The 25,109-nt window shown below is 45.3% G+C and overlaps 1 protein-coding gene across 4 annotated transcripts; it reads left to right on the forward strand.

Moving 5' to 3' along the window:
* The first annotated feature begins 1,302 nt into the window (after positions 1 to 1,302).
* Positions 1,303 to 25,109, forward strand: tac3a (tachykinin precursor 3a). Of its 4 annotated transcripts, none has more exons than XM_059643415.1 (7): positions 1,305 to 1,463; positions 7,133 to 7,260; positions 10,382 to 10,484; positions 11,491 to 11,520; positions 16,254 to 16,307; positions 22,249 to 22,321; positions 23,234 to 25,109. In XM_059643415.1, exons 2-7 carry the CDS (start codon positions 7,162 to 7,164, stop codon positions 23,241 to 23,243), a joined length of 369 nt encoding a protein of 122 aa, XP_059499398.1. In that variant the 5' UTR covers positions 1,305 to 1,463; positions 7,133 to 7,161; the 3' UTR covers positions 23,244 to 25,109. The 4 variants fall into 4 exon arrangements, with proteins under 4 accessions (XP_059499399.1, XP_059499398.1, XP_059499397.1 ...); XM_059643414.1 differs by having other exon boundaries at positions 1,308 to 1,458; positions 7,072 to 7,260; XM_059643413.1 differs by having other exon boundaries at positions 1,309 to 1,463; positions 7,072 to 7,260.

Raw genomic sequence — 25,109 nt, forward strand, 5'->3', positions numbered from 1 at the left:
CGGAGGGCCTTTAGGCCATCTGCATGGGGAATTGTAAGTGTACAGGGATTGGATGTCCATAGTAAAGATGAGGTGTTGGGGGCCAGGAAATTGGAAGTTTTGTAGGAGGTAGAGGGTGTGGGTGGAGTCCCAGATGTAGGTGGGGAGTTCCTGGACCCGGAGGGGGGGAGAAAACAGAACCAAGGTAAGCTGAGATGTGTTCGGTGGGGCAGGAGCTGGCGGAGACAATGGGTCGACCAGGGCAGTCAGGTTTATGGATTTTGGGAAGGAGATAGAAGCGGGTGGTGCGGGGTGGGGAATGATAAGGTTGGAGGGTGTGGGTAGGAGGTGACCTGAGGTGGTGAGGTTATGGATGGTCTGAGAAATAATGGTCTAGTGTTGAGGGGTGGGGACATAGAATTCACCAGTTTCAAAGTCTCCCCACCCCGGCCTCATCCCATGATCAACCCTCCCTCCCATCCTCGCCTCCTTGGCCTGATACAACCTGTCCATCTTCTCTCCCACCTACCTGCTCCTCCCACCTCACTGACCAATCCCCACCACTGCCCACCTGTACTCACCTATCACCATCCTATCTACCTTCCCCAGCCCCATCCCTCCTCCCTCTATTCATTCCAGAGCTCCCTTCCCCTCCCCATTTCTGAAGAAGGGTCCCGACCTGAAACATCGACTTTCCTGCTCGTCTGATGCTATCAAATTGGGAGCCGTTTCTCACTCTACAGACAGTACCTGACCAGCTGAATTTCTCCAGCATTCACCATGGAAATGAGCTGCACTGATGTGACTCCTGATGCATTACTTGCATAATACATTATGTTGTCTTTAAGAAACTAAACCAGTGAGTGGTGGGTGATTAATTATTAAACTGATAACGCAACATGATAACGGGGGATTGCAAGGGGCATGCAGCAGTAGCAGCCTAGCCAGGCAAAATGACCTTGAAGGTTACAGTGCCCAAGACCCACTACCCAGAGGCTGTGATAGAACTGTAGCAATGGTTACTACGCAGTTCTCTCAAATGGAGGCAACACTAAACAGGCTTAATTCCCATGCACAAAATCCATAATTGCAAAGAGACAAATTGCCATGGCAGGAGTCTATATGATGGAAGGGAAATGGCAGCCTCTGTAGCCACTATGCATCGTTCCAGGCCACACTATGTATGTCAAACAACTGGAAATGATTGACTGCTGCTTAAGCAGTCCGGGGAGAAAGAGGACAGACTTCACACTTGCCTGGCATGGGCGTTCATTCCATTCCCACACTGGGAGACGATTGGCTCCCTCATCCTCCATTCAGAAGCAAAAAGGCCACAATAAGCTGCTTCAAAAGACAGGCAGAAGCACTGCAACGCCTCGAGGGATATAAAGGAAAAATGCTGTCCCACTGGTGACCAACCTGCAGCTAGGCAAAGACGGGCTTTTGAGGCTGGGAGTCCACCAGAGGACTGTGCAGTTTGTAAGGTTTGCTGGCTAACAATTGTAATGCTGTTTTTAACTGGTGTGCATCGTTTGTATGCTTTACAGCTATATTTTTAAAATACAAAGAAATCAATGACGCCCAAAAGTCGTGCTTTTCTTTTGTGTTGTGAGCAGTTGTGTGAGTTTATATTTTAAATGCTCATTATCTTTTTGCTTTTAGATCATTGGCATGATTTTGCAAAATAAAGTTATTTTTAGGTGCTTAAATTGTTCTTTTCAAAATGTTGTATGTTGATAATTCTCACTGCTGTCCATTCTTTTCCCCTTGAACTCCATTTACTGTATTTTATTGTTAAAAGGCTGGCGATGTTCTAGCCAGGAGACATTTCATTTGCTGTTGTATTCAAACGACATCAATATTTAGTATGGAACTGAAGCCCGGAGACTGCCAGAAAGGGGGAAAGAAGCTCAGTCAGCAGAGAGAAAAGGTGGCTGAACAGTCCAATAGCAAAATCCTGGCAGGAAAACTCATAAATGTGCAACCATAATGCTTGTTCCTATCAGGCCATGTCTGAAGATCACTGGATTGACACACAGCAAACAGCAATTTTTTATTATCTAGATACTCGATGTGGTGAGCACACAAGTGAGGAAAAAAAATGCAAACGCAGAAAAACGATGTCTACCTCTTCTCTGAAAGACTTGTTTCAAACTGCTCTTAATCTTACAGCACAAGAGCATTTCTTGCGTTCTGAGAGTTCCCATTTTCTTTCCCCAATCTTAACCATGCAAAGCACAAAAGCAATGAGCAGCTAAGTGCTAGGCAGATTCCCAGCGTCCGCAATTCTTTCAGTTCCAATTTGTTCAGTGCCAAGTGGGCAAAATGATTTTGGCTTGTAAAGTAGTTATCATGGGGCTGGTCTCTCATTAGAGAGAGAAAGAGAGAGAGAGAGACAGAGAGAGAGAGAGAGACAGATGACTCATGGTGGTTTAACCTGAGGATCACTGCGTCTCAGGTGAGGGGAGAGGTTTAGAAGGAGAGTTATCCATGATAACCTCAGCTGATATGAGAATTGAACGTACATTGCTGGCATCGCTCCGCTACAATAAACCCATTCTCCCTCATTAATGACGTGTCCTTTTCCTCTAATTGCTCCTGTTAATTGCAAACTCTTTTAGTGCTTGAGCAAAACTTTTTTCAAAAAAATATAGCCCTCATAAGAATCAATTAAATGCTGTGTATTGTAATATTGAATTGTTGGGCTCATCAAGAGTCCAGATGCAACTCAATTGTCAGATAATTCTAGGAAAGAAGAGATCCAAAATAAATAATAAGCAAAATTACAGGTATGACTTGCTTGTGTTATTCAGTTCAGCTTAAGAATGGCTTTAGCTGGTGGCATGGCTGGCCATAATCTTTCTTGTGAATCAAAAGATTTAACAGCATCTCAGATTTGTTTAGTACATCCTGATCAGTGGTGTGACCCTTTGATCTTTTACTTATAAATTCTGTGTCTGATACTACCTCCCTCAACACGTGAAGAAGGAGTGAGGCTATGAAAGCTTGTGTTTTCAAATAAACCTGCTGGATTATAACCTGGTGTGGTGTGATTTCTGACCTTGAATCGTTCTCAAGCAGAGAATGGAGGCTGACACCTCAATGCAGTACTGAGGTAGTAATGACACTGTCAGAAGCGCTACCTTTGGGCTAAGATGTTAAACTGAGGTCCCCTCTTCCCCTCAGTTGATGCAAAACCATGGAATTATCTGGAGGAGGAGCATGGGGTATGGTAACGCCAAGGCATCCCAGCAGAATAGTGGCACTCAACCAACATCATGAATAAGGACCCGAAACGTTAACCTCTATTTTCTGTCTCTCCACAGATGCTGCCAGACCTGCTGAGTCTCTCCAGCAATTTCTGATCTTGTTTTGTGGGGGTTCACTGTGCGCAAATTGGCTGCTGCTTTTCCAACATTAAAAACAGCGATGACACGTCACAAGTGCTTAATTCCTTGCAAAGTGCCTTTCGGATTTCATGAAATGTGGGTTGTTCTTTCTCCACCCTTTTTCTTTGAGAGTCTCGGCTAGGCTGATAACTCAGTGCAATACTGATCTTGCAATCGGTCATTTATTCTTCTCAGTGCTCTGCATACAGCTCTGTGCATACTTCTGCACTGAACTTGCAACTGCACCTCACATTGTTCATATTTTTAGCTGTGAGCACTTTGTAGCATCATGAGGTCATGATAAGGTGCAAAATGAAATACAAATATGTTCTCTTTTAGCAGGCAAAATGAATGTTCAGGCAAAACAAAGATAAATTCAGGGCGTTTGAATCCTAATGGATTGCAATCCCATTGGGACCTGGTGCAATTGTGAGGCCAGTGAGATGGCCATATACCTGCTGCTTATACTGCCAAATATTTGAATCTTTTAAAGATGGTCAAATAGGTCAGGAAGAAGCTACAGGTCAAAGTTAAAATCAGGGGTGAAGGAGATTTGCGAGGGGAGAAAAACTGGAATGAGATTGGGGGAGAAGCAAAAGAATGACAAGTAGAAATCCAACAAATCGTTTAGAATGGTAACAGTGTGATAGAAAATAATTTTGATTGTGTGACTTCACAGCGGTGTTTGCTTTAATATCATGTGATGCAAAGACCTTTGTTAAATAAAAACCTGGATGAAAGGCATTTGTGGTGCGGTGATAGCATCCCTACTTTTGAGCCAGGAGGCTCAGGTTCAAATCTCATCTGCTCCAGATGTGGATCATAATATTTCTGAGCAGGCTGAGTATGGAGATAACCTGAATACCTGGAGTTTTCAGTTCCTCTGGGAGATGAGGGATTACTTAGAATTTAAGCTCAAACCATTGTGCCCAAGTACTCCATGCTGATCTTTACGTTCTATTATACCCCCTCCTCTAAGTCTCCTCAGTCAACCTGTCTATATAACCCTCGATTTCCCTTCAGCTTCATACAGTCATACAGCACGGAAACAGACCATTCAGCCCAGCTCGTCCATGCTGACCAGGTATCCTAAACTAATCTAGTTCCAGTTGCCAGTATTTGGCCCATATCCCCCTAAACCCTTCCTATTCATGTACCCATCCAGATGCCACTTAAATGTGTAATTGTACCAGCCTCTACCACTTCCTCTGCCAGCTCATTCCATACACACACCACCCTCTGTGTGAAAATGTTGCTCTTCTATATCCCTTCTATATCTTTCCCCTCTCACCTTGAACCTATTGACCCCTAGTTTTGGACTCCTGCATCCAGAGGGAAAGACCTTTCATCCTTTCATCCCATCCATGACCCTCATTATTTTACAGCCTTCTATAAGGTCACCCCCTCAGCCTCCAACACTCGAGGGGAAAAAATCCCAGTCTATTCAGCTTCTCCTTGCAACGCAAACCCTCCAGTCTTGGTAACATCCTCATCTATCCCTCTTGCACCTTTACCAATTGCATAACAAATTTCCTATAGCAGGGTTAACAAGGTGTGAAGCTGGATGAACACAGCAGGCCAAGCAGCATCAGAGGAGCAGGAAAGCTGACATTTCAGGTCATTTCTGAAGAAGGGTTTAGACCCGAAACGTCAGCCTTCCTGCTCCTCTGATACTGCTTGGCCTGCTGTGTTCATCCAGCTCCACACCTTGTTATCTCAGATTCTCCAGCATCGGCAGTTCTTACTATCTCCAATAGGAGGGTGACCAGGGCTTCCCTTTAAAGACATGACCGGGCATCTCAAACCAAAGTGAGAATTACATGTTAGATAATAAATAGTCAAACAGTCAGAACCTCCAATAATCGAGCACCTTGAATGAACGGGGGGATAATAAAAACACTAAGAGACCTGATCCACCCAAACAATTAACCTGTCTTTATCTGCTTTTCAGCTCCCCACAGACCCGCTGTGCATTTCCAATACTCACAGTTCTTTCAGCCTCTCTGCATTGTGTTCCAGCCCTATTATTTCCATTTATCTCTCTGCTGACCGTGGAAATTGAAACTAGCTGTGGAATTAGTGGAGAGATTAGAGAAAAGCGCAGTACTGAAGAAGGGTCACTGCCTCAAAATGTTAACTCTTGTTTTTCCTTCCACAGAGACTGTCAGAGCTGCAGATTTTCCCCAGCATTCCCTGTGTTTTGTTGCCAATTTCCAGCATCCACAGAATTTTGATCTTAAGAGAGCATTGATATTTCGGCACATTCACCTGCCCTTCCGCCCAAAATAGTTCTCAAATAGACTCTGAAACACCTGAAAGCACACAGAATGCTGGAGAATCTCAGCAGCTCTGGCAGCGTCTGTGGATAGAGAAACAGAGTTCGCGTCTCAGAGCCCTGTGACCCAAATCGGTTCACTAATGAATGATGTACTTCTTACGCCGGTCGGGCCCACAGTCCCTGCCACCACCACCCCCAACAATATATCCCTCCACAGCTTTGTACCTTAAAAGCCTGACGATAGTCCATGATAATAGAATGCCTTGGAGGGACTGTCCAGCATTGGAGATATGAGGCCCCTCAGTGCTCACTAATGATGTGCTGTGTACCTTTGGATGCATTTATATAGCTACTAGACATTTAATTTTAGTTCAGTAGTGAGAACTATGTACTCTCCCTGGAGAGAATTAAGGGGTGGTCAATATGAAGTTCTCTCAGCATCTAAATATATGATGATGAACAGTGGTTGTCATTGTGATTTTTGTGCAGAAGACCTTTGCACTTACTTCATTCTTGTTTTCTCCACATTCACTTTACAGTCTCCCTATAGTGTAGGAGCTGGCCCTTCAAGTTCACACTGACCTTCTGTAGGACATCCCACCCCATCCCTGCATTTGCCATGGCTAACCTACCTAGCCACACAATAGGCTGATTTAGCATGGCTAATCCACCCTAACCTGTACATCTTTGGACTGTCACCTGAGGGTGGGATCGAACCCACATCCCTGGTGCTGTGAGGCAGCAGTGCTAACCACTGAGCCACCGTGCCACACTCATTTCACTCCTGTTTCATTCTCATAACTCTCACATTTCATCCCCGTTTCATTCACTTCACACATGTGGCATGCTTGTGCATTGTCGCCATGATCTGTAAATGTGTCTTTGAACAGCATTTCCAGCAACGTGATGCTAAAATGGTCTCGTGGTAGATAAAGTGCAAGCCAGGGGAACCTGAGTACTGGCAGTTATGGGTGCAGTGTGTTAACAGGGTGGGATTTGGCTCCACCAGTTTTCAGTAAAATCTGCAAATTGGCTGAAGTCAGCGGCTCAGGATTTGAACAGAGCCAGGGCCATCCCCTGAGTAAACCGGGATAGCTGAGAGAAGTGCTCTTAACAGGGAAAAATCCTGAGGAGAGGATACTTCACAGTGAGTGTGAAGCCTCAAGATAAGAGTGTATGAAGGGCTCTCACTTGGCATCAGCCAAGCAGCTAACTGGGGTAAGTAAACCCAGGAATTGGAATATTTTCACCAAGTTGGTCAATTTGAGATTCTTGGGGAATGAGGAATAGATGAAAGCAAGCTCTTTTTGCCAAATGGATGAGCATTTGTACGAAAACAATAGTGTGGGCTTGTGATTCTTAAAACGATTGCTTGGAATGTGAAATATTTCCGAGATAATGTGATGTGTTTTTCCCTCTATCCAGACCCTTCCAGGTCAGTGAACACTCACTGCTGTTGCCTTTTCGCATTTCTCTACTTGTTCAGCTTCGGTTCGGCTTTCCTGTCTGTCCAGAATGAGAGCTTTCCTGGTTTTGGCCTTGCTATCGATCCTGCTGGAAATGTGCCAGGGAAAGCATGTAGGACAGTTGCCAAATGATGGTGTTCTCACCAAGGTACGGGCACATTTCCCATCCTTCGGGCTTTTGCGAAATTTTCCTCTGTATTTGTGTGCGTACACAGTGTCATGTTCTGCCATGTCAGAGATCACTCAAATGTCACAATGCCAAATGAAACTAATCACTTGAAAGTGAACAAAAAAGGACCTCCTTGAGTTGGTCAATTGGCCTAATATTTCTTTATGTGGCGTGGGTGTCAATTTTGGTTTGACACCTTACCTCGTGATATCTCACTGCCCTAAAAATACCATAGAAATGATTCTGGTCGGAATGTGGGCGTCGCTAGCAAGGGCAACATTGGCTGCCCATTGTTAATTGCCCCTTGATCTGAGTGCTTGCGCATTTCAGACAGCCAAACACATTGGCTGTGGGTCTGGAATCACATTGTAGGCCCAGACTGGGTAAGGATGGCAGATTTCCCTCCCGAAGCTGAACCCAATGGGATTTTAATGACAATCTATGATAGTTGTCATGGTCATTGTTAGATTTCAGTTTGTGATTTGTTAATTGAATTGAATCCCGGCAGCTGCTGTGGATTTGGACCCATGTCCCCACAGATTAGCCTGGATAACCAGACACCGAACAATCAATCATATAATCATACAGTGCAGAATGGACCCTCTTTAAATTCCCTCTAAACATCCTGCTCTTAACTTAAAATGATGCCCCCTTGTTATTGACCCTTCAAGTAAGAGACACAGCTGCTTTCTATTCACCCTGTCCATGCCCCTCATAATCTTATACACCTCTGTCAGGTTCCCCCCTCAGCTTTCCCGACTCTATCGATAACAGCCTGAGCTCATCCAGCCTCTCTTCATCACTAAACCGTTCCATCCCAGGCAGCATCCTGGTGTATCTCCCCTGCACCCCCTACACTGCAATCACATCCTTTGTAGTCTCGTGGGATTAACACTACACCGGCTCACCACTTACTGCAAAATGTTGGCTGCTGAGAAAACATTGAATGGAACAAAACTATTGTGAGGTTTGTTTTAGAGTAAATAAGTAGTCGTCACTCATTGAGGGACAACAAACCTTGGCCTTGAATATTTAATCCTAGGGTTTCACTGGACAAATGGTGATCATATGGTCCATTTGACAATTGATGTCAGGTGTAACAAGTGCTACAATACAGGTAGGGTAAACAAAGTGGAGAGCTGTTTTGTTCAGAATTAGGAATAAATGCAGGAGCACAGGAATTAGGAGTGGGAAGAGAGAATTACAGCCCCTCAAGCTCATACCCCGAGCCCAAGCCCAAGCCCAAGCACGGCTGTTCTTATCCTGGTCTGAAATCCACGCTACTGCCTGCTCCCCATTGCCCTTTATTCAGCTTTTCATCTATTTCTTGAATCTGTCAATTGATTCTGCCTCCACCACACTCCCGGGCAGTGAGTTCCATAGATTCACAACCCTTTGAGAGAAGTAGTTTCTCCTCATCTCAGTTTTGACTCTGTATCTCAGACCTCTTGTTTGAGACTGTCCCACAAGGGGGAAAGCTGTTCAATGTCCACCTTATCAATCCCTTTTAGCATTTTATACACCTCAATCAGCTCCCCCTTATTCTTCTGAATTCCAGCGAGTACAAGGCCAAGCTATTCAATGACAGTCTTTTCATTCCGGGAATCACATCCTGTTGAACCTCCTCTGAACTGCTTCCAGGGCCACCACATCCTTCCTCAAGTCAGGAGATGAAAACTAGACATGATATTCCAGATGTGGTCTCACCAACGCCTTATATAATTGTAACAACACTTCTTTACTTCAATAATCCAGTCCTTTTGCAATAAGCGCCAGGATTCCACTTGCCTTTCTTATTATATGCTGTACCTGTATACCCACTTTCTGTGACTCATCCACAAGGCCCCCCAGAGCATTGAGATAAATTCACGTTATTTATGACACCATGGTATAGCCAAGGGAAATAGGTAGAAATTAAGAGGTCCCTTTCAAAAAGGGAAGAGAAATGTCAGAGCAAAGGGACCAGTCAATCAGAGCAAAGGGACCAGTCAACAAGAGAAGGTTGCCATGAAACTTTAAAATCATTGTGGTACAGAGGTGATCATTCAGCCTACAGAGGCCATGTCAGCTCTCTCCAGCAATCCAATCAGACAAACTTCCTTGGTCTATTCCCACAGACCTCCGAGTTTGCTTCCCTCAAATATCCAAACAATTTTCCTTAGAAATAATTCAGTGTCTCTGCTTTCAACAGTCAGTGAGTGCAGGGTCAGTACTGAGGGAGCGGGCACTGTCAGAGGGTCAGTGCTGAGGGAGTGGGCACTGTCGGAGGGTCAGTGCTGAGGGAGTGGGCACTGTCGGAGAGTCAGTGCTGAGGGAGTGCAGCACTGTCGGAGGGTCGGTACTGAGGGAGTGTCACACTGTCGGAGGGTCAGTACTGAGGGAGCGCCGCACCATCAGAGGGTCAGTGCAGAGGGAGCGCCGCACTGTCGGAGGGTCAGTGCTGAGGGAGCACTGCACTGTCGGAGGGTCAATGCAGAGGGAGCGCCGCACTGTCGGAGGGTCAGTGCTGAGGGACTGCCGCAATGTAGCAGGGGTTGTGCTGAGGGAGTGGGCACTGTCGGGGGGTCAGTAGTGTGGCAGTGACGTACTTTTGGAGGTGCCGGCTTTCAGATGAGACTGAGGTGCCATCCATCTGCTCAACTGGAATTCGAGTTGTGGAGTTATTCCCTGTGGCTGAGATTAATCCCTGAATCAGCATCACTGTAAAAACTGAAGGTCTGATTGTAAACACCTTGCTTTTTGTGAGAAAGTGCTGTCACATGTCCTATGTTCAAAATGCTTGTCCTTTGAAAAATCCTTTTTTGATTGTAACATGCTTTGTCACATCCAGTGTTGGTTAAAAGCATCAAAATGCAAGCCTTTTCTTTTTCTGATTGATGTATTAAAAATATAATTTTGCCATGGCATCCAATTTCCATTCCGAACGTCAAGTTTGCAGCTATAAATGGTTGATACAAATTGGCTTGGATTTCGCTCATGCCATGAGCACCTGCAGGAAATGCCAGAGAGAATGTCAGCCTGGAGTCGGTCAGGAGCAAAGTGGTGAGGAATCTGTGTGTTGATGGGTGGCTGGTGCTGAATCTCCCATCTTCTCTTCCAGGAGAACGCGGCTTTGGAAAACCTGCCACCCCTCTTCCTGAAGCGTTTCTACGACGGCCAATCCTATGATGGATTTGTGGGATTGATGGGAAGGAGAATGGCAGGCAAGTACAACGTCAATGACCTGTTTCCTGTTCCTTCGCAGGCTGTGGGCATCACTGGCACGGTTGCAATTTCTGGCCCATGCCAGGCGAGCTGAATGCCATGGCACACTGGACAAGCTAACGAAGGGCTGGAAGCCTGAATGGGGAAGGGGAGCAGATTTCGTTCCTTAGTGGATGGGACTCAGGCTGTTTGCCCACTGATGCCAGCTTTTCAGCTCGAGACGTTTGTAAAATGGAGACTTCTTGGTTGGTATGGGCCATCACATGATCACTATAAAATGGCAGAATATTTCTCCAGAGTATGGTGATGCAATTGTGCTAACAGTGTCAGTTTTGGCAGCATGGGCATCAGAGGAAGGCTGCCAATGAGAAGGGCATAGGCTCAATGTGCCAATTGCATGCCTCCAGGTCATTGGCGCTGTTAATTGTGCCCATATGTGTTTGAGATGCGTGATAGTGTGGACTGAAAGCATCAAGCTTCTCAGAGGCTGGATAAGCGGCCATCTGAATTGGCACACAAGTGAGATAACAAGGTGTAGAGTTGGATGAACACAGCAGGCCAAGCAGCATCAGAGGAGCAGGAAGGCTGACATTTCAGGCCTAGACCCTTCTTCAGAAAATTCTTCAAATTACGTCCATCCAGCTCTGCACCTTGTTATCTCTGACTCTCCAGCATCTGCAGTTCCTGCTGTCTCTGGCATGCAAGTGAGACTGGTGGTTGGCACACTGTGTGAGCAGCAGGTGAGGAGGATGAGCTGGCATTCTGCTTCGAGCTCCACACCATGTGCCATAGCTCACTGTCACGCTGCATCAATGAAGTGTTGATATTCGAGGTGAGGAAAATAGTCTCCTTGAACAAAATCACTTTCAAGAAGTTGAGGCTTGAGGTAGAATTTTGAAGTATTTCATGTGACAGTAATGTACTTTATTGGCTGCACAAACAGATGGTCAATCCTTTCCAAAATGTGACAAATTTACACAGACTCTTGTTTTTGTGTGTGTGTAGGTACGAAGGAAATTCCTCCAGCTCTGAAACGTAAGTATTGCTGAACGAGTTTTCCTGTTACCTGCCAATTAAACGTTGCTTTAATTCTCCTGCCTTCTACCACCTGCCTGTTCCTGTGCAGAGCCCTGCTGCACGACTCCCCTGACCCTCTCAAAAATGGTTTGGCTGTACCATTTCTGTCATTTGATCTGGCTGTGACGATTTCCGAACAGGGGTAGACAGGAAAGACGGGGAATGATGAGGCTGCTTGCAAGGCAGTTCTGGATAAACATGGAGCTCAAGTTTCTAATAATCGGCAGATATGTTTATTTCACAGCCAGGAACTCTTACTCATTGGCCAACAGCAGATAGAGGATGGACATTATTGGGATTTTGAAATTGCGAGACATTGAATTTTTTATTTGTTCATGGGATGTGGGTGTTGCTGGCACTTATTGCCCTTGAGAAGGTGGGGGCGAGCTGTCTCCTTGAACTGCTGCAGTCCATCTGCTGTGGGTTGATCCACAATGCCCTTAGGGAGGGAATTCTGGGATTTTGACCCACTGACAGTGAAGGAACGGCGATATATTTCCAAGTCAGGATGGTGAGTGGTTTGGAGGGGAACTCGTAGGGGGTGTTGTTCCCATGTATCTGCTGCCCTTGTCCTTCTAGATGGAAATGGTCGTGGGTTTGGAAGGTGCTGCCTAAGGATTTTTGGTGAATTTCTGCAGTGCATCTTGTAGATGGTACACACTGCTGCTACTGAGTGTTGGTGGTGGAGGGAGTGGGATGTTTGTGGATGTGGTGCCAATCAAGAGGGAGCTGCTTTGTCCTGGATGGTGTCAAGATTCTTGAATGTTGTTCGGGCTGCCCCCATCCAGGCAAGTGGGGAGTATTCCATCACAGTCCTGACGTGTGCCTCGTAGATGGTGGACAGGCTTTGGGGAGTCAGGAGGTGAGTTACTCACTGCAGTATTCCTAGACTCTGATCTGCTCGTGTGGCTACTGTGTTCATGTGGTGAGCCCAGCTGAGTTTCTAGTCAATGGTAACCCCCAGGATATTGATACTGAGGGATTCAGGGATGGTAATGTCATCAATAGGGTATAGTTAAAAGCTCTCTTGTTGGAGATGGTCATTGCCTGGCTCATGTATGTTGTAAATGTTAATTGCTACTTATCAGCCCAAGTCTGAACCTTGTCCAGTTGGTGGAGTGGGCAGATGAGTGGCACATAAAATTCAATGGGGAGGTGATGTCCTTGTGACAATATCACCAGGCTATTAATTCAGAAATGTTCAGGGGTCTCAGGTTCAAATCCTGCAATGGCATATGGTGGAATTTGAAATTAAGGGAAGATAAGCAAAAAAAAAGAGTCTGGAATTATGAATCTAATGATGACCGTGAAACCATTGCTGGGAAAAACCTATCTGGCACACTTATGCCCTTTTAGGAAGGGAAATCTGCTGTCCTTCCCTGGCCTGGCCTACATGCAACTCCAGACCCATAGCAATGTAGGGTTTGACTCTCCATTGCCCTCGAAATTGGCCAAGCAAGCCACTCAGCTCAAGGGCAGCTAGGGATGGGCAATAAATTCTGACCAGCCAGTGACACCAATGACCCACAAGTTGGGAAAAAAAAAGAGGTGGAGAAGACCAAGGTGATATGCTTTCGCTGGAAGAATGTTGAAAGACAAGATAAAATACAGGGGATATGATTCTAAAGTAGGCGGAGGAGCTGGGGTTCTATGTGCAAGGATCATTAAAGGTGGAATGACAGGGGGAAGAGAGCAGTTAATAAAACACACAGCTTTATGAAGAGGGACATAGAGTACAAGAGCAGGGAGGTGATGTTGAACTTGTACAAGACACTTGTTGGATCTCAGCTGGAGTATTGTGTCCAGTTGTGGGCACCAGATTATAGGGAAGATGTGAATGAACTGGAGAGAGAGTGCAGAAGCGATTTACAAGAACGGTTCCAGGGATGAGAAGTCTCAGTGATGAGGACAGATTGAAGAAGTTGGGACTGTCCTCCCTGGAGAGAAGAAAGCTGAGGGGGAGATCTGATAGAGGTTTTCACAATCATGAATGTGGGCTGGGATAGAGTAGATTGGGAACATCTGTTCCTGCTCATAAAAAGATTGAGAGAGCACAGATTGAAAATATTTTGCAAAATAAGCAGATGTGAGGTGAAAAATAAACTTCTTCCTCACAGCAAGTGGTTAGGGTGTGGAATGCACTGTCTGGAATTATGGTGGAGGCTGGCTTAACTCAGGCATTCAAGAGAAGCACTGGATGGTTATTGCAATAGAAACGATGTGCTGGTTATAGGGAAAGGTAGAAGATGAGCACTAAGTTAAAATGTTCAGAGCCAGTGCAAGGTCAATGAGCTGAATGGCCTTCTTCTACACTGTAATTCTGAGTGGGAACCCAAACTGGGCGTCACTGAGCAGGTTATTGCTGAGCAGGTGCTGCTTGATAGCGCTATTACTGACACCTTCCATCACTTTACTGATGATCGAGAGGAGACCGATGGGGTGGTATTTGGGTGGGTTAGAACATACTTGGGCATTTTTCCACATTGCCGGGTAGATGCCAGGGTTGTAACTGTACTGGAACAGCTTGGCTAGGGGAGAGGCAAGTTCTGGAGCACAAGCCTTCAGTACTATTGCCGGGATACTGTCAGGGCCCATAGCCTTTGCAGTGTCCAGTGTCTCCAACTGTTTCCTGGTGTTACATGGAGTGAATCAAATTGGCTGAAGACTGGTTTCTGTGATGTTGGGACCAATGGAGGAGGCCAAGAACGATCATCCACTCAGCATTTCTAGTGAAGATTGCTGCGAATGTTTCAGCCTTATCTTTTGCACTGATGTGCTGGGCCCTTCCATCATTGAGGATGGGGATATTTGTAGAGCCTTCTCCTCCAGTGAATTGTTTAATTGCCCCCCACCATTCACAACTGGATGTGGCAGGACTGCAGAGCTTAGATCGGATCTGCTGGTTGAGGGATTGCTTAGCTCTGTATATCTCCGCAAACACCATTTATCATCCAGGCAGTCCTGTCTAGTAGCTTCACCACTTACCCCAACTGCTGTTCCTGGCATGACCGATGTGGAAGATGCCAGGTCATGAGATTACAGAATACAATTCCACTGCTGCTGATGGCCCACAGCACCTCATGGATGCCCAGTTGATTTGCCAGATCTGTGCAAAGTCTGTCCCATTGAGCACAGTGATAGTGCCACACGACACCATGTATTCTCAATGTAAAGACAGGACTTTGTCTCCACTAGGACTGTGCAATGGTCACTCTTACCAATACTGTCATGGGCAGATGCAACTGCAGCCGGTAGTTTGGTGAGGATGAGGTCAAGTGTGTTTTTCCCCTCTTGTTGGTTCCCTCACCACCTGCTGCAGACCCAGTCTAGCAGTTATGTCCTTTAGGATCCGACCAGCAGTACCTACTGCTGAGCCACTACTGTTGGTGGACATTGAAATCCCCCACCCAGGATACATTTTGTGCCCTTGTTATCCTCAGTGCTTCATCTAAGTGTTGTTCAACATGTAGGCATACCGATTCATCAGCTGAGGGAAGGCGGTATGTGGTAATCAGCAGGAGATTTCCTTGCTCATGTGTGGCCTGATGCTATGAGGTTGGGAGTCAATTTTGAAGACTTCCTCCAGACCATACCACTGGGCCACAGCCCTGCTGGGCGTGCCCTGCTAGGAGAGGTTGTCTGGGAGTTTGCCTGTAAGATAGGGTTATATCCAGCTGCTGCTCACCTTGTCAGTGGCACAGGTGCCATGACTTTGGCAGGACTCAGGGGGAGATGATGGCCTAGTAGTATTATCTCTGGACGTTAATCCAGAGACTTAGAAAATGTTCTGGGGACCTGAGTTCAACTCTCACCAGGGCTGATGGTGGAGTTTGAATTCAATAAATTTCTGGAATTAAGAATCTAATGGTGACCATGAATCCATTGTTGATTGTGTGACTCCAGACCCACAGCAATGTGGTTGACTCGGAACCACCCTCTGGGCAATTAGGGATGGGCAATAACTGCTGCCTGGTCAGTAACACCCTCAGCCCATGAATGTAGAAAGCAAGTTGAGTTGGGTGTGCTGGTGCCTAGGATGATGCCAGCGATACCCAGTTTTCTTCTCATTTGATGTCTTGGCACAACTGGAGTAGTTTGCTTGACCATTTCTGAGGGCAGTTAAGAGTCATTGGTTGTGGGGTCTGGAGTCACGTGTAGGCCGAGACCCGGGTAAGTACAGCAGATTTCCTTTCCTGGCTTGATATATGGGCAATATTACACCAACTAATGCCACCTGGCGTGGGTTACCGTCAGGGGACTAAGGGAGGAATACTGGGGTGTCAGGATGGGAGAGGAAGAAACGCTAGGCAGGGGTGTCTAAGAAGTTATCCTCAGCTGTATAGGTGCTTTAGTATGGTGTCTAAGCAATCCCCATGAAAGATTAGACCCACACTCCTGTCAATTTGGAGTGCTCTGTCTTTCAGACAGATCCCAGTGTGCCATGTTTAGATTTAGCCACTCAAACCGTAAACCTCACACAAAGAGAACAGTGAGCCACCGACGACAGCACTGAGCAGCACAGAAGGGCAAGATTGCCAGTGAGGAGGAATTGACGTCTCCAGATTCCCCTGGCATAAGGCATTGAACACAGACATACTCATGTGTGCCAATTGGGTACCTGGAGCTGAGAAGCCTAATCAATGATTGAAAGCAATGGATGATTAAAAGGATGACATTTTCTCTTCCTGCAGGGGACATGAATGATTTCTTTGTTGGCCTGATGGGAAGACGGGACATGGAATTTGGTGAGGATGAATCTCATTGTTACTTATTCTCTTTAACCTTTCAGCTTCTTGGTAGTTGTGTTAGGATGTGAAGAATCTTTGGGAGGGCTTTATAAAGAGTTGGCTTTAGCCAGTGCTACAGTGCCAAGGAGTGGGAGATGGGATGGCACTTATAGCTAAGTCTCCTGGTAACCGCAGGATTATTTCTCCAGCAAAATGGAGTCAGCAGAGGATGGTTGGATCATACAAAATATATGCCATCTCATGTATGATTCACTCATTGGCCAATTCTTACTGAGGCATCTGGCAGAGGTGGGGAGGAAGTTAGGGGCAGGGGTTAGGAGAGAGATCTCAACAGTCAGCTAGAGAGCTGGGATGTGAGACTAGTGCTGCATGAGAGAAGATTCACATGCCAATCAATCACATGCCAATCAGGCATTGGCAAGACCCTGAGGCTGGACGTCTTGCCCAGTGAGAACTGCCACTAAAGAGGCTGTGCCAGCTGATAGAAGCGCAGCCCTGGATTTCCAAAGTCTCAGATGACCTGAGGTAAGCGATGTGACGGGTGGGCTGTTTCTTGTCGGGAATGTTGAGGGGTCACGCTCTGCTTTCAATGCGCACACCCCTTCCAGCACTGCCACGGGGTAAAATGTCAAACTGTGCCCCAGCTCGACCCCAGATTCTGCAGGACCTGGTCAGTGAGCAAATAACCTTAACCTCTTAATAACGAGGTAGATCTCATTGAAACTGAAAACAGAAATTGCTGGAGAAGCTCAACAGGTCTGGCAGCATCTGTGGACAGAAAGTAGAGTTAATGTTTCAGGTCTAATGACCCTTCTTCAGGGCTGAAGGAAGTTAGGAAAAGGTGGTATCCATACTGATGACAGGGCATGAGGGGGGAAAAGAAATGAGTGGTGAGGTGGAGACAGAGCCCAGAGAGAGAACAACAGTTAAACAGTCAAAGCGATGGTTGATCATGAGTCCTTAGCCCTATCTGCCAAAGCTACTGTAGAGTCATACAGCACAGAAACAGAACCCTCGGTCCAACCAATACACACCGACCATAATCCCAAACTAAGCCAGTCCCACCTGCCTGCTCCTGGCCCATGTCCCTCCAAACCTTCCCTGTTCATGTACTTATCTACACAGTCTTTTAAGCCCTGTAATTGTACCTGTGTCCACCACTTCCTCAGGAAATTCATTCCATACACGATCCACTCTCTGTGTAAAATAATTGTCCCTTGTGTCTTTTTTAAATCTTTCTCCTCTCACCATAAAAATATGCCCCCTAGTCTTGAACTCTCCCATCCTAGGCAGAAGTACCTGCCACTCACCCCATCTATACCCCTCATAATTTTATAAACCTCTAAAAGGTCACCCCTCAACCTCCTACACTTCAGTGAATCAGTCCCAGCCTATCCAGCCTCTCCTTATAACTCAACCCCTCCATTCCCAGCAACATCCTGGTAAATCTCTTCTGAACCCTCTCCAGTTTAATAATGTCTTTCCTATAACAGGGAGACCAGAACTGGGCACAGTGCTCCAGAAGAGGCCTCACCAACATCCTGTACAACCTCAACATAATGTCCTAATTCCTAAACTCAAAGGACTGAACAATGAAAGCAAGCATGTTAAATGCCTACTTAACCACCCTGCCTACTTGTGACGCAAACTTCAAAGAATTACGTATCTGAACTCCTAGGTCTCTCTGTTTGACAACACTACCTTGATCAATAAGTTCGTCCAACAAGGAAGGAGGAATTGTTGGATCTGGTGGGTCAAGTGATCTCCATTTGGGGATCATTGTATTGCAAGGTGTAAGTTCATCATGGAGAAGAGTCCTCTGAAGCAAGGGAAATGCCTTGCTTCAACTAGATGAAAGTTTGCGTAGCCAAGGCAAATGGAACCAAAAGGTGAGCCAAAAAAAAACTAATGGAATAATAGGAGATCTTTAAAGGGAATGGGAAAGTGATTTACATGAACTACCTAAAGGGTAGCTAATAGTCAACCACATTGCTGTGAGTCTGGAGCCACATGTAGGCCCAGATGAGGTAAGGATGGCAGATTACCCTCCCTAAAGGGCATTAGTGAATCAGATGTTTTTTTTTAAAAGCAACAATGGTTACTATTAGGCCAGCTTTTAATTCCAGATTTTTTTTGTTAAGAAATGGAATTCAAATTTCACCATCTGCTACTGGGGGATTTGAACCCACAACATGAGCCTGGGGTTTTAGATACCAGTCCAGTGATATTACCACTGCCTCACCAGGTCCCACATAGGCATTTTAAGAAAATATTTCGCAATGCAGCACATAAAAGCCTGGTTAACAAAATGGAGGCTGATGGAATCAAAAGCTCAGTGCCTCGATGGCTCAGTGGTTAGCACTGTTACTTCACAGCACCAGGAGCCCAGGTTCAATTCTACTCTCAGGCAACTGTCTGTGTGGAGTTTGCACAATCTGCCTGTGTCCATCTGGGTTTCCCCCAGGTGCTCTGTTTGCCTCCCACAGTCCAAAGGTGTGCAGGTTAGGGTGGATTGGCTGTGGGGAATGTTCTGGTGGGACCCTTTTTGGAGGGTCAGTGTAGCCTTCATAGGCCAAATGGTATCTTTATACACTGTGGGGATTCTACAGCAGCTTAAGATTGAAAGCAGCATGTCACAGTAAAATGTATGTCCCTCAGACCAGAGGATGATGGGCAGTGGAGTTGCCCAAGAATCAGTGCTAGGACCCTGGCTTTTTTGACATACGTGAATGACTTGGATATTGGAAAACAGAGTAAAAAATGTGCCAATGTTTGTCATCCTTCCCAGACTGGTACTAATGAGGATGACGCCAGTCATTTGCAACAGGATTTAGGTTGGCAGAATGGGCAGCCAAGCGGCTAGGTGGTATTTACTATTGTTACGTATACCTAATGCCATTGTTCATATGTTTTAGAAGTGCAGCTTGTTTTAGTTTTAGAAGTCAAACATTAAAGGCAAATTCATTGAAGAAAACCCTAGTAAATTTCGGGGGAACAGTGAAATCGTAGACTTAAGACAAAAATGCAAAAAGTTATTTATGCTTATTGGAAAAAGACTGAATGAAAAGGTGTGAGTGGGTGGGCTGACTTAACTAAAGTGGAGATATAATCCTGACAGTTATTCTAGTAACTGAGTTAAATTATCCATGTGGTTTCCCAAAATTCAGGAAAGCGTTGGAATTAATCAGTTTGCAGTTCTACCTGGGAACAGGCTGTGTGTTGCCGTGGAAATGGGTAGAACTTAACGCGATTGTCTGCTTAGGGTTTATTTCTGAGAATTCAGATAACCTTCAGATCGTTTGGTTGACAGAAGCACCGAAGAAGATGTTTGAAAAATAATAACGAGACTGTTGGTTTAGACCTTATGTAGATTATAATGCTTTGGAAATGGAGAGATGAAACCTGCTCTGCAAGTAAACAAATTGTCCACATTGCAGCCTACAAATGGAAGCTGGTGTTCAGTCTAAGACAAAGTTGGAAAGAGGAAGTTCAACTCCAAGATTTATAGCAGTAATTGTCTCAATGAAAAGCAGGTATTTCTTGTTGCAGTTGGAGTTCTGGAAGCAATGCATTAAACCATTGCAATGAGCTGTTGGAAACCAAGGGTGTTATCTGACGTTTTAAGCCACTGCACAGCCGTCACAGTGAGGTTGGTGCCTGACCTGTACCGTCCAGAGGCATGAGGCTTGAAAGGAAATTTGTAGGGTAACTTAGCAAAAAGCTAACAGAAGCATCCCCCGTAGAACATTGTATGTTAGCAATTAGCTGGAGCACTGAAGAAAAATGAAAGTGAATGCCAGAGAGCTGTGGTGTACCATTTGATTTGAACCCTGTGTGTGTGTGTGTGTGTGTGTGTGTGTGTGTGTGTGTGTGTGTGTGTGTGTGTGTGTGTGTGTGTTTCTGTGTGTGTGTGTCTGAGTTTGTGCACGTTTGCTTCTCTGTGCCTGAGTGTGTGTGTGTGTGTGTGTGTGTGTGTGTGTGTGTGTGTGTGTGTGTGTGTGTGTGTGTGTATGTGTGTGTTTCTGTGTGTGTGTGTCTGAGTTTGTGCACGTTTGCTTCTCTGTGCCTGAGTGTGTGTGTGTGTGTGTGTGTGTGTGTATACGCGTGTGAGAATATGTGTGCACGTGCTCGTGTGCGTGCACATATGCATGTGTGTATGCGCATATGTGTGTTGTATATATGTGTGTGTGTAAAATTGTGAGAGATCTTGTAACATATGTCTTTATAAGCTATAGTATTAAATTAGGTGTGCGTCTTGATTTGTTTAATTTCTCTTCATTATTTAGAACCACATAATATGTATGTTATAAATGTGAAATCTTTGTAGCAAAGTTCTGTCACTTAACTTCTGGATGTTCAGAATTCTTCCGTAAAGCTTAATGGCCCCGAACAGGATTTTAACAAAATAGAGAAGGTGTGAGATGGTGCATTTTGACCAAGGAGAGAGGGACAGGTAATATAGACTTAATGACACAGGTCTGTGCAGCAACAGAGGGGCCTGGGGGAGTATGTACAGAGATTTCTGAAGGTGACAGGACATGTTGAGAGAGTGGTTAGCAACAGATACGGGATCTTGGTCTTCAGAAAGGAAAGTCTTGGGTACAAAAGCAGGCAGTGAGGCTGAACCTTTATAAAGCTCTGCTTAGGCCCCAGCGAGAGCACTGTGTCCAGTTCTGGTCCCCAGCCTTTAGGACGGAGGTGGCTGATACTCGAGAGGGGGCAGAGGGGATTTACCTGAATGGTTCCAGTGACAGGGAGTTTTAGTGACAAGGTTATAGAGTGGGAGAAGCTGGGATTGGTTTCCTTGGAGCAAAGGAGATTACATCGAGGTAGACAAGATTACAACAAGGTTAGATAATGTAGACAAAGAGAAACTGCTCCCATTAACTGATGGTGCGAGAAATAGGGGGAGACAGCTTAAAGAACTACAAGTGTGGGGAAGAACATTTAGGAACAGTGAGTGGTAATAAACTGGATCTTGTTGCCTGTCAGTGGGTGGGGGGGGGGTGGAGATTGGGGGGAACAACGAATGATTTAAAATGACATAAACTAATGGAAATAAACTTGCAGAGCCATAGAGATGGAGCAGGCTTGACTGGTTCACTCTACAGTGAGCTAGCATAAGCTCAATGGGCTGAATGGCTTCCAACCGTGTCACAATTGTTCTCAAACTCTGTGCTGTGTTGACAAATGTTGGAAGCACAATTTGGGAGGTGGACAGGATATCGTTTTGAATTTGTTTTTCAACTTAGCTATACAACGAAGTCTTTTCCTTTTGCATTGCTGTTATTGTACTAACTGTTAATGTTTAGAACGGGTGTAACTGTATGAAATAACCTAATTCAATCTGTCACGCTTTGGCATTTACTGTGTGTAACAACTTCTGACAAGGTCTTTCTAAGGAAAAACACCACCCGGTGTGACTGTTGCTAGCGTAAGCAAAGTAAAGGCTCTCTGTGCTATACTTTAACGCAAACATTTCATCATAGAGTTTGCAACAGCCAGTTAAAAGACTTACATTTGTGGATCACTTGCTGATAAGCTTGCAATAATAAAAAAAAACAATCTGTAGTTCCTTTGCCTGCGATGTGCTACTTCGAACGGCAGCAGCAACCATTTTGCGCAGAACAAGTTCGCACAAGCATTAATGAGGGCTAACTTATTTGGTTTTGATTGCTGGCTGGGACCCTTTCCAGAATTTGTGAGAGGATCTGCCGAGCTATTAGACCTGGCCTCAGTTTAACATCTCACTGATAGGAGGCACCTCTGACAGTCCAGCACCCTCTCAGGTACTGCACTGGGACTGTCGGCCTAGGTTATGTGTACCATCGATAAGAACGTGAATTTACAGACTCAGATGGTGCTACTACGGAGCTTCAGCTGAGAAAAACAATGAGAGAAAAATGAATTAATGATTTCAAATATCACGTTTAAACAGATACATCAGCTGCTCTAAATAAAGGTGCTGCTAAGAAAAAAGGATTCTCTGCTCCCATCAAGTGCAAGCTGGGGTAATTATTTTACATCTTTCAAATGTTGCAGTAAAAGTGTCAACACACAGATTGTAATTGTGATCGTTAAAAGCCGTAACTGCTGGAGAAGTTAGGGGTGGCACAGCGCCAGGGGCCTAGGTTTGATTCCACTCTGCGTGGCATTTGCACATTCTCCCCGCGTCTGCGTGGGTTTCCTCCCACAGTCCAAAGATGTGCAGGTCAGGTTGACTGGCCATGCTAAATTGTCGGGGGATGTGCAAGCTATGTGGGTTGACCATAGGACATGTAGGGTTATCAGGATGGGGTGGGATGCTCTTCAGAGGGTTGGTGTGGATTTGATGGCCTGCTTCCACACTATAGCATTCTAGGCCTGGCAGCATCAGTGGAGAGGAAAGAAGCAGCAATAACATTTTGAATCCTGTGACCCTTCATCAGAATTGAAGTCATGGAGGTAAAACATGAACTCTGTTCCTGTCTCCATGGATGCTCCCTACGCTGTCCAGTTTTTATTTTCAACATTCTTGTGTTTCTGGTATCAAATTCAACCCTCTGAAGTTTTTTTTTATCATTGTACGTCAACAGTTATTTTTGCTCATTTAGGCCACTTCCTTGAGGGAAAGCCCTCCCAACAGTAGAGCTCCTCCCCAGCTTCCATCAGAGATACTGACTGGCCAGTAGGAGTCAACCCAGGGTGTGAGCTGGCTTGCAATTTTGCTTTCTCATTTAAGTTGAAAGCAGCTACAGAGCTGCCATGGGTCTTGAACCCATGTCTCGTAACTGTGCCCAATGTTTGCCAGTGCATGTTACCCTGTGTTCTTTTCTCCATGTCGAATTTCAGAAGGGAACAGAGTCAGGCTTGATTTCTACTGGGGGTCAAACAGTTAATGAAGATTGATTAACGAGCCTTTGATCTGTCTTTCGGGCCTGCAGGTCCATTTAACCTTCGAAGGGACCAGGACCATTCCCAGAAAGCGATGGCTGCATCTACCAAAGTGCACACCTTTCCAAATCAGCCCCTAACTCTGTTCTGTACAACTGAGAATTAAATTGACAGTAGATTTGCATTTGTGTTTGAAACCTATATGAATCCGTTGACTCTCTGGTTTGGTGAATTCAGTGACAATCTTTATCATTAGCCAAGGGAATGACAGAGAAATGTGTGATCAAAACCAGAAAACAATCCAGGAGCTGCCTCATTTCTACCTAAAGCTTACACCTTGCTTTTTGTGAACTCCTGTGCCCACTCCAAATAAATACTCCAACTTGGCTTTTTATTAATTCAGTGCTATAACTGCAGGATGTAATTGTTATGATCACTCTTCCCTGTGTCTATGCCACTTTGCAGATCTGTATTGTCTTTACTTGCAGCAAGCGGTCCCCTAATGGTGTGCTTATCCATCTCTGCTACTTCAACTGCTGCTGTTAACTTAACCAGAAAGTAACAAATCCACAACAGTTCTTGTGACTTCAAGTATATCACCCACAGAATGTTACCTTTCCCATGCCAATCAGCCTCACAGCTGCTGTTACTTGTAGATGTTTTCTCTTCCTCATTGTATAGAATATACATTTCAACCAATCATCAAGCCTCATAGTCATAAGGATGTACAGCACGGAAACAGACCCTTCGGCCCAACTTGTCCATGCTGGCCAGATATCCTAAATTAATCTAGCCCCATTTGCCAGCATCTGGCTCATATCCCTCTAAAGCCTTCCTTTACATGTACCCATCCAGATGCCTTTTAAATGCTGTAACTGTACCAGCCTCCACCACTTCCCTGGCACTCATTCCATACACCTACCACCCTCTGTGTGAAAAAGTGGCCCCTCTTAAATCTTTCCCCTCTCACCTTAAACCTATGCCCTCTACTGTTGGACTCCCCCACTCTGGGGAAAAAGACCTTGGCTATTGACCCTATCCATGCCCATCATGGTTTTATAAACCTCTATAAGTCACCCTTCAGCCTCTGATGCTCCAGGGAAAATAGCCCCAGTCTATTCAGCATCTCCCTGTAGCTCAAACCATCCAACCCCAGCAACATCCTTGTAAATCTTTTCTGAATCCTTTCAAGTTTCACAACATCCGTCCGATAGCAAGGAGACCAGAATTGAACACAGTATTCCAAAAGTGGCCCTAACCAATGTCCCGTACAGCTGCAACATGACCCTCCCAACTCCTGTACTCAATGCACTGAACATTAAAGGCAAGTGTATCAAACACCTTCCTCACTGCCTTCTCTCCCCATCACTTCCATTCTAGCTAAACACGGACAATTCTGAATGGTTTCTGCATGGCTGTGAGGAAAAAGTCAGTTTCCATTGGCAGTCTTGATAAATTGAAGCAATCATTTTTTTTCTAGCTGCATGGTAATTTAGAGTCACGTACTGCGAGTGGAAAAATGGACCCTTTCTCAACTCATGCAGGCCTAGCCAGTGATGCCCATATCCCATGAACGAATAAAACTGCCACTCTACAAGTTAACCCCCAACCCCATGACATATGCACAAAATGCAGACACTAATAGATATTTCTGGTGTTTGTACAGGCTGTGCAGGTGAGTTAGATTCTGTTGCGACCCTGGCGTGACTTATTTGTCATTCTGGTTGTTTGGGTGTGTGAGGTAAATACTATCCTTGCTGCTGTTATTGTCACTGACTGATCTGTACTGTCCTGCAGAGCTTTATTCCGAAATAAGTTGCAACGTGCCAAAAGAATAAAACGCAGCATGCAGTTACAGAATGCATTTCAAGGGTGGAATCTTTATTAAAATAATCTATTTTAAGCGAAGAAGCACAGTACAAAAAC

The sequence above is a fragment of the Stegostoma tigrinum genome, chromosome X (assembly GCF_030684315.1).
Source record: "Stegostoma tigrinum isolate sSteTig4 chromosome X, sSteTig4.hap1, whole genome shotgun sequence".
Lineage (NCBI taxonomy): Eukaryota > Metazoa > Chordata > Chondrichthyes > Orectolobiformes > Stegostomatidae > Stegostoma > Stegostoma tigrinum.

Bases quoted from the DNA above. Each gene is read 5' to 3' on its own strand.
- tac3a (XM_059643415.1), top strand. From the start codon at position 7,162: ATGAGAGCTTTCCTGGTTTTGGCCTTGCTATCGATCCTGCTGGAAATG. The intron at 7,261-10,381 runs GTACGGGCACAT...CTTCTCTTCCAG, and splicing joins ATGATGGTGTTCTCACCAAG to GAGAACGCGGCTTTGGAAAA. The intron at 11,521-16,253 runs GTAAGTATTGCT...CTCTTCCTGCAG, and splicing joins AATTCCTCCAGCTCTGAAAC to GGGACATGAATGATTTCTTT.